Below are 10,006 nucleotides of genomic sequence, written 5' to 3' on the forward strand. Positions count from 1 at the left end.
TATAAGGGGTGTCGCAGTTGTGTGAGGTGGACTGGCTGGGCTGGGTGCTCTTTGCCTTTCCGTCATTGTTCATAGGTTTATATGTAACCTTTAGGGCTGCTGACCAAGGATTGTGCGGCTCTTTGTCAGCCGGCGTGGGCACAATGGGCCGAAATGGCCTCCTTCTGCGCTGTAAATTTCTATGTTTCCATGTTTCTATGTATTGGTGAGGCTACACCTAGAGTACTGCATACAGTTTTGGTCTCCATACTTGAGAAAGGATATACTTGCATTGGAAGCAGTTCAGAGAAGGTTCAGTAGGTTGATTCCGGAGATGAGGGGTTTGACTTAGGTTGAATAGATTGGGCCTATACGCATTAGAGTTCAGAAGAATGAGTGGTGATCTTATCGAAACGAAAAAGATAATGAGAATACTCGACAAGGTGGATGCAGTGAGGATATTTCCACTCATAGGGGAATCTAGAACTAGGGGACATAGTATCAGAATAAGGGGCTGCACATTTAAAACTGAGTTGAGGAGGAATTTCTTCGCTCAGAGGGTTGTAAATCTGTGGAATTTTCTGCCCCAGAGAGCTGTGGAGGCTGGATCATTGAATATATTTAAGGCGGAGATAGACAGATTTTTAAGCGATAAGCGAATAAAGAGTTACGGAGAGCGGGCAGTGAGGTGGAGCTAAATCCATGATTAGATCAGCCATGATATAATTAAATGGCGGAGCAGGCTCGAGGGGCCAAATGGCCTATTCCTGTTCCTATTTCTTATGATCTTATGTTCAAAGATCATTTAAAGTCAATTAAGTACTTTTGAAGTGTCGTTACTGTTGTAATACAAGCAAATGTGGCAGCCAATTTGCAAACAGCAAGGTCCCACAAACAGCAATGAGATAATGACCAGATTAAGGGCCCAAGTTTCCACATCATTTGCGCCTGATTTTTAGGAGCAACTGGTGGAGAACGGACTATCTTAGAAATCGCAATTCTCCACATTTTTTTTTGTGCAGTTCTAGTCAGGTAGAACAGTTCTACTTTGGAACAGAATTTTTTCTTCAAAAGGGGGCATGTCCGGCCACTGACGCCTGATTTGAAAGTTTCCACAGTGAAAACGTACTCCAAACTAAAGTAGAATGGAGCAAGTGAAGATTTTTGTAGAACTGAAAAAACCTGTTCTACACATTAAAAAATCAGGCGCAGGTTACAAATTAGGCGTCCAGAACGAGGTGGTGGGGGGGAAGGGAAGTCATTAAATTCTATAATAAATCCTTATTTATACTTATACAAATATTATACAAATAAATCCAACCTGAATAAACATTTATAAGCAAAGAAAAGATTAAATAAACCATCTTCCTACCTGTGTGAAAGTGCTTCAGGCAGGCCTTTCGGGACCGAAGGCTGAACGAGCCGGCCCGAGAAGGCCCGTCCCCAGCACCAGATTTACAGGTAGGTGGCATTGGGTTGGGTCGGGTCAGGGAGGTTCGGTTCGGGTCGGGGGGGAGGGAGAGGGGGAGAGGGAGGGGGGGGAGAGGGAGAGAGGGAGGGGGGGAGAGGGAGAGAGGGAGGGGGGGAGAGAGGGGGGGAGGGAGGGGTAGAGAGAGAGAGGGGGAGGGAGTGGGAGGGGGGAGGGGGAGAGAGTGAGAGGGGGGGAGGGGGGGAGAGAGAGAGAGGGGGGGAGGGGGGAGAGAGAGAGAGGGAGGGAGGGAGAGAGGGGGGGAGGGAGGGGTGGGGAGGGAGTGGGAGGGGGGGAGGGGGAGAGAGAGAGAGGGGGGGAGGGGGGGGGAGAGAGAGAGAGGAGGGGAGGGGGGAGAGAGAGAGAGGGGGGGAGGGAGGGAGGAGGTCAGGTCGGATCCAGTCCGGGAGCGGGAGTCGGGTCGGGTCAGGTCCAGTGTGGGGGGGGGGGTCGGGTCGGGTCGGGTCGGGGGGCAGGAGCGCGGGTCGGGTTGGGTCCAGTCGGGGGGGCGGGGAGCGGGAACAGGAGCGCAGGTCGGGTCGGGTCCAGTCGGAGGGGCGGGGGGCGGGGAGCGGGAACAGGAGCGCGGGTCGGGTCGGGTCGGGTCAGTCGGGGGGGGGAGGCGGGGACGCAGGTGTCGGGTCTGGTCCGGAGGCAGGGGGGGCGGGGAGCGGGTGTCGGGTCTGGTCCGGAGGCAGGGGGAGGGGGCGGGTGTCGGGTCTGGTCCGGAGGCAGAGGGGGGGGGAGCAGGTGTCGGGTCTGGTCCGGAGGCAGGGGGGTGCAGGGAGCGAGTGTCTGGTCTGGTCGGGGGGGGGGAGCAGGAGCTGGCCGTGGGAGGAGCCTTATTCACGCAGCCCCAGTGAGGCCATTCGGCCAGGGCTAGGGGCTGCGTGCTTCGGGCCCCTCCCACACAGTTCAGCGCCTGGAGCTACTGCACTTGCGTGCCGACTGTAGCGCGCATGTGCAGAGGTCCCGGCACTGTCTTCAGCGCAGGGACCTGGCTCCGCCCCCCCACAGCTCGTGCTGGCTGCGCCGAGGGCCAGAGGACCTGCAGGTAGGTGGAGAATACCGAGGATTTTTTTAGGCGCACTTTGTGGCACGAAAAACGGGCGTCCAGGTCGGGCCTGCGCCGTTCTAGGCGTGTGTGGAAACTTGGGCCCAATGTTTTTTTTAGTAATGTTGGTTGAGGGATAAATACTGGCCAGGACACCAGCAAAACTCACGTGCTCTTCTTGGAAATAGTGTCATGGGATCTTTTGCATTCACCTGAGGGGGCAGACTGGTACCCAATTTAACATCTCCTCCAAAAGACTGTGTAGCACTCCCTCAGTACTGCACTAAAGTGTTTGCCTGGATTATGTGCTCACACCTATATAGCTTGAACCCATAACCTCTGACTCAGAGGCGTGTGCTACCACTAAGCCAAGGTTGACAGAAGACTAACATGTTTTATGTCAGTTGCGGCTTAGTTAATAGCATTCTTGTCTCTTAGTCAGAATGTTGTGGGTTCATGTTCTGGAGACTTGCTAACACTCTAGGGTAGTATTGAGGGAGTGCTGTACTGTTGGAGATGTTAAACCAAGGCTCTGTCTGCTCTCTCAGGTGGCCGTTAAAGATCCCATGGCACTATTTTGAAGAAGAGCAGGGGAGTTATCACTGGTTTCCTGACCAATATTTATCCCTCAATCAACATCAACTTAAAAACAGATTATCTGGTCATTATCATATTGTTGTTTGTGGGAGCTTGTTGTGTGCAAATTGGCTGCCGTGTTTCCTACATTACATCAGTGACTGTGCTTCATTGGCTGTAAAGCACTTTGGGACATCCTGAGGTTTGAAAGGTGCTATATAAATGCAAGTCCTTTTTAAACCACTGACTCAAGAGGCGAGAGTCACAAGACTGATAGAAAGGAAAATTGTTCTGGCCTGCAAAATAGAGCAAAAATACTGAAAGATGTTGGAAATCTGAAACAAGCAGAGAAAATGCAGGAAACACTCAATAGGTCCGGCCGCTTCTGTGGAGGGAGCAGAGGGATTACGTTTTGGGTACAGACAATAGGTATTTGCTTTCCATTTAGATCACAAATCAGATACATCAATAATATATTTGATAGGTATTCCTCAATTTATCCTTATTTTATGAGTTAGAACATAATTATTTTTAAAGTGACAAACATTTGGAGATGACGTTAACCGTGACCACTTTGTTTTTGGTTAGCAAGGCAAGTAATGCGGCAATGCGAAAGTTTACAGTTTCAGAAGCTGAACAAAAGTTCAGACATAAGCAATGGGGAGGCTGAATTTTAGCATTGTGTGAAATCAAAAGTTGCGTTCAAAAGACCATTAAAAAGGCGCTGGCCCGGAATTTACGCTCAGCGGCGAAGCGAAGACGTTCGGCCACGGGCCCCGGTATGCTTCGCACAAAGGTCTCGCAATCCCTGTGGCGAGAAGTTCGAGTTTTCCGCCGCGCAATTGAAATCGGCCACGTATAGTAGGGATCCCATAGTGCGAGCTGCTGTGATGCCAGTGCGCCGTCATCAGGACCGTGAATTCCCGACCTTTGTGTCAGAGCTCTGTATCCCCTTTGGCAGCTGACTCAAAATCACTCCTGCAAGTTTAAGTGTCAGTGGACAGGCACTCGGCACTGACACAAAGGGCTGCAGTGTAAATGCTGACTAACCAAATCACAACCCAAAAATACAATTGTACACATGAAACATCTTTACGTCATTTTTGCTAACAAAGTACAATACCCTAAATTAAATCCTCTTATATAGCTAGTTCACAGTTGAATATAATTATTGCTAACTCAAGGAGGCGACTGAATCAGTGTACCTTATCCGGAATTCGCCTCGCTCCGGTTTAACCTGCTCGCCCCGCACTGTTAGAAGTTCAGGGGAAGTGTGTCGGTTATCTGCAGTGGGACCTTTCGGATGCATTGATCGCAAGGAAGTTTCACATATTTTTATTTCAGATATACTGTCGCACGGTGCCGCTGTGAAGGCGGCGCTTGCAATTGACATTTAGAAATTGAACGCTCGCAATGAACATGTTTGCCCGAGAACTCGAGTCAGTGAGGATTGCAGAGAATTGGGGAATAATAGAAAGTGCGCCTTCATTCTTTTTTTAAAAGATATATTATGGAAGTACATCTTGTCTCGGGGTAAAGCCAGGGTCTGCTGGGGGGCGGTGTGATCTCCCCGCTCCCATTCATGTTGGACTTGGGTTAAGGTGAATCTGGGAGGTGGATTCCCCTCCCTTACCTCTCGAGCATGCATGACGTGGGCCAATGGGTAAAGAGCTCGATTGCTGTTTGGGAGGCAGGGACATTCATTCAATGCCGGTTTGAGGCAGCAGGGGAGTGGCTCCAGAGATGATCGCAGCTGCCTCGTGGATCTCCTCGGGAACCTCGCTGGGGAGATGGACGGTCAAGGCTGGGGCAGTGAGCGCCCGCTGAACCTGAGCCAGGGCGGTGCAGCCCTCTCTCAGCGGCTGGGCGTGTGGAGCCTTGGCCAGTCGCTGGCTCTGGTGCTGATGGTGCTCCTCACCGGGCTGGGCATCGCCGGCAACCTGGGGGTGATCGCCGTGATCCTGAAGACCCCGCCGCTCAAGAAGTTCCTTTTCGTCCTGCACCTGTGCTTGGTGGACCTGCTGTCCGCCCTCATCCTCATGCCCCTGGGCATGGTGTCCAGCGCTGGTCTGCTGGCCGGCGGCACCGCCCTGTGCCGGACCTACAGGTCCCTGGCCATCTGCCTGAGCGGCGTCTCCGTCCTCACCACGGCGGCCATCAATGTCGAGCGCTACTACTACATCGTGCACCCGCTGAGATACGAGGTGAAGATGACCATGGGGCTGGCCGCCTCCGCCCTGTTGCTGATCTGGAGCCAGGGCACCCTCGCCTCCCTGATGCCGCTGCTGGCCGGCACTTCCCAGCCCAGGAACTCCAGCCGCCGCTGCTCCCTGCACTGGGGCACCGGAGCCCAGGGCAAAGCCTTCGCCCTTCTCTTCAGCCTCTTCTGCTTCTTGGTGCCGGCGCTGCTGATCTTCTCGGTCTACTGCAGCGTCTTCAGGGTGGCCAGGGTCGCCGCCCTCCAGCCCTCCTGGGCAGCAGCGCCCGGGCAGCGACATGGGACCACCAGGGCGAGAAGGTCCAGGACCCCAAGGCACTCCCCGGCCAGGAGGCTGGGAGGAGGGAAGGCTGCGGCCACCCTGTTGGTCATAGGAGGCCAGTTCCTCGCTTGCTGGCTCCCCTACTTTGCGTATCACCTTCACGCCGCGATGAACAGCAAGGCAGTGTCCGCCACCTGGGAGACGGTGGTCACCTGGCTCGCCTATTCCTCGTTCACCCTCAACCCGTTCTTCTACGGCTGCCTCAATCGCCAGATCAGGGCCGAGCTCCTCCTCGGGTGGCCCAGATGCTTCCTGAGACAACCTGAGGACGACCGGCTGGGGCTCTCCAGCCACGAGGGCTCGGCGGAGGAGAACTTCCTGCAGTTCCTGCAGAGAACCACTTGCTCGGCGGACAGGAGCAGCCCCCAGGCGACCAGCCCCGGCCACCAAAGCGCGCAGAGCCTCCGCATCCCCGGCCAGATCCCCGAGGACAACCCCGGGCCCTCCCTGCCAGAGAAAGCCGCCAGCCTCTACACCAGTCACCAAAGTCACCGGGGCCAGGGGGACGCGAAGGACCACAGCGGGAGACGGGGCCAGCCCTCGCTCACCCTCCCATCGACCGAAGGCAGATGATGAGGGTCCACCACAACCTGCAGGAGGTCCACCACATCCTCGATTTGGTCCTGCTCCCATTGATGTGCAGCCACCTGGATGACACTGAAAGCTGACCGCACTAGGAAGGACTTGCAATGTTGAAAGAGCCAAATCTGCGGGAAATCTGAAATACAATCAGAAAATGCTGGAGATGCTCTTCAGGTCAGGCAGCATCTGTGGAGAGAGAAACAAGATTAACGTTTCAGTTTGATGACCCTTCGCGACCTCAGGATGCTCCAAAGCTCTTTACAGTCAATGAAGTACTTTTTAATGAGCAGTCGCTATTGTAATGTACCGAGACACAGGAAAATAGATTTTTTTTTTAATTATTTAACAAGTATTGACATGAATACTGTACTGGCGGAGCAGGCTCGAGGGACCAAATGGTCTACTTCTCCTATTTCTTATGTAAACAACCAGATTGGAATATCATTTGATTAAAAGTAGTTTCGGACCCTGGTTTCCTGCTCCTGCCCAGCAAATGCATATTTGCTTTGGAGGCAGCTCAGAGAAGGTTCACGAGGTTGATTCCAGAGATAAGAGGGTTGACTTAAGAGTAAAGGTTGAGTAGGTTGGGTCTCTACTCAATGGAATTCAGAAGAATGAGAGGTGATCTTATCGAAACATATAAGATTATGAGGAGGCTTGACAAGGTGGATGCAGAGAGAATATTGCCACTGATGGGGGAGACTAAAACTTGAGGGCATGATCTTAGAATAAGGGGCCGCCCATTTAAAAGAGAGATGAGGAGAAATTTCTTCTCTGAGGGTTGTAAATCTGTGGAATCCGCTGCCTCAGAGAGCTGTGGAAGCTGGGACATTGAATAAATTTAAGACAGAAATAGAGTTTCTTAAACGATAAAGGGTTATGGGGAGCGGGTGGGGAAGTGGAGCTGAGTCCATAATCAGATCAGCCATGATCTTATTGAATGGCGGAGCAGGCTTGAGGGGCCATATGGCCTACTCCTGTTCCTATTTCTTATGTTCTTATATCAATGGAGCACTGGCCGCTCATTTAAAAAAGTCATTTTCGAGATAGCAACTGCTTTAAATATGATTGATATTGAGATTAACTATCTGAGTTAAAAACACACTGTACTACAGCGATTAAGTAACCCGGGAGGGGTCAGAGGGGACCTCATTATTTTTACCCAGCCCTCGGGATGACTTTGGAACAAACTTTGATTTTGGAAGTAGGTGGTGTGGAAGTGCTTTACTAATCCCTCTGTTCCGGGTAATGAAGTGTCTATCTCACCAGGTTGTAACAGTAGTCGCTTAGTTGTAACATGAGCTATGTACGGAGCAGTTTGTGATTCAATATCAGAATGAAAATCACAAGTGATTACACCGTGTCCTTATTCCTTTCATTGTCGGCTCGTATTTTGATTCATGGTTCGTTGTAAATTTATGCTTTCAGCACTGACAACTGTACACCTCAGTTCCAACAACACCAACTTAGGAACGTTGCACTTTTCTGTAAATGTCAAATTAAAATTTTAATTAATCGAATTTGCATTCTCGGTTTGATTTGGTCCTTTCAAGACTGAAATATGGGTTCCTTAACCGCATTGGGCTCATTTTCTGTTGTCACAGGTTACCATTATGAAAAGTGTAACTGTGGTAAAACAATTATCGTTGTGGTTTTCCAGTGTAAGAACACTGAACTCAGTTTTAATAGGGAGGGGGAGTCGACAGCGCACTGTGTATACACTTGACTTGCATTCATATAGCGCCTTTCATGACCAACAGAAATCCAAAACCACTTTACAACCAACAATGTATTTTTGAAGTGTAGTCACTGTTGTAATGTAGGAAACCCAGCAGCCAATTTTCACACAGCAAGCTCCCACAGACAGCAATGTGATAATGACAAGTTAATTTTTTTTAGTAATGTTGATTGAGGGATCACTATTGGCCAGGACATCAGGGGTAACTTCCGTCCTCTTCAAAATAATGCCATGGGATCTTTTATGTCCACCTGCGAGCGTGGACAGGACCTCGGTTTAACGGCTCACCCGAAAGACAGCACCTCCGACAGTACAGCACTCCATCAGCACTGCACTGGAGTGTCAGCCTAGATTTTTGTGCTCTAGTCCCTGAAGTGGGACTTGAACTCACAACCTTCTGACTCAGAGGGGAGTTTGCTACCCATTGAGCTGCAGCTGACACTAATCCAAGGAAATGATCAGTTGCTTACATTGGCCACTTTAAAGGCTTCAAGTCTACAAAAATATGAAATGAACCAGAAATTCTTCAATACAAGTAGATACACAATAAAGAAACTGGTATGCACTTAAAATCGATTTTTAATTTTCTATTCAGTCACAGGATGTAGACGTTGCCAGAAAAGTCAGCATTTAATGCTTATCCCCAAATTGTCCTCGAGAAGGTATCGGTGAGTTGTGTTCTTGAATACAAATGAGTGGCTTGCTAGGTCATTTCAGAGGGCAGTTAAGAGTCAACCACATTGCTGAGGGTCTGGAGTCACATATAGGCCAGACCAGGTAAGGACAGATTTCCTTCCCTAAAGGACATTAGTGAAGCAGATGGGTTTTTACAACAATTTTCATGGTCACCATTACTGACACTAGCTTTTTATTCTAGATTTATTTAAATAACTGGAGTTAATTTCCAACATGCCGTGGTGGGATTTGAACTAATTTCTCCAATTAGTCCAGGCTTCTGGATTACTCGTCTAGTAACAGCCACTACGCTGACAAAGAGTCATCGACCCGAAACATTAACTCAGCTTTCTCTCAGCAGATGCTGCCTGACCTGCTGAGATTTCCGGTATTTTTTGTTTTTATTCCAGATTCCAGCATCCTCAGTATTTTGTTTTTGTACTATGCTACCCTACCTCTATTAATCAATGTCACAGTCACTCAATGTATTATCTATCGATCAGATATTGAGCTGAATATTTCTTGGTGCTTGCAACATCAATGTCCAGCACAGAGTGTATTTGGCACATGAATTAGAATCAGTTAGCTGCTTACTTACTTATGAACCTTAATATTGTGGTATCACACATTATAATCAATTAAGTGGATACTCAGAAGAAAACTTCTAGCTTCAGGCAGCTCATAGTTTAAATGGACTCAAACTGAGTACATAGCCCTTACAGACATCTGCCCAGACTACTGAAATCAGGTATGGAGATAGGATTTACAACTTGACTCCAAAAATCGCATTCTGAAGTCAAGACCAGCAGCTCAATACTATCTACAGGGGTATGACTGACCTTCACCCTTGGATTATGGTCACTACTGAGCAGAAAGAATAGACTTCAATAGCCAAATAATAATGCATGAAAATGGCAGCTGCCATCAATCACCTCAGCAGTTCCTGCTGGCATCTGTCTTTCCACAAGAGAAATTGTGTTTTAGTGCAGGGTCTGAAAACTGCTTGATAAAAGGAAGGTTGCTGCCTGGGACCATTTGCTTGCAATGTCATGCCTTCTGTCCATTTACATCTGTCCATTTACATTCATATATGGTATGAAATTCAAATTCTGATCAACACTACTCTGGAGAACGTTGCCTCTTCTGATTTACATAATTTCATGAAGAATACTCGAGGATCTCCTTTGCATAAAGTAAATCTCAATTGTAAAGAAAACTGTGCTTCTGCTGCAAGGGTAAACAAGTTTAACACTTAGCTTGTTGGTGTTGGCAGTTACTAATCGATCAGAATGGTTTAGTTTCTCCAACTTAGTGAACATCATTGCATTTGACTCCTGCAGCTCCCATAAAACTCAAAGAATTACGTAAACTAATAAAGAGCATGCAGAAATCAA

General features: G+C 49.1%; 1 protein-coding gene across 1 annotated transcript; it reads left to right on the forward strand.

Moving 5' to 3' along the window:
• The first annotated feature begins 4,867 nt into the window (after window positions 1–4,867).
• Window positions 4,868–9,183, forward strand: LOC139281527 (G-protein coupled receptor 61-like). Its single transcript, XM_070901696.1, has 4 exons — window positions 4,868–6,048; window positions 7,640–7,686; window positions 7,804–7,860; window positions 9,023–9,183. Exons 1-4 carry the CDS (start codon window positions 4,868–4,870, stop codon window positions 9,181–9,183), a joined length of 1,446 nt encoding a protein of 481 aa, XP_070757797.1.
• The last annotated feature ends 823 nt before the right edge of the window (window positions 9,184–10,006 follow it).

The sequence above is a fragment of the Pristiophorus japonicus genome, chromosome 15, assembly GCF_044704955.1.
Source record: "Pristiophorus japonicus isolate sPriJap1 chromosome 15, sPriJap1.hap1, whole genome shotgun sequence".
In the NCBI taxonomy this organism is placed as follows: domain Eukaryota; kingdom Metazoa; phylum Chordata; class Chondrichthyes; family Pristiophoridae; genus Pristiophorus; species Pristiophorus japonicus.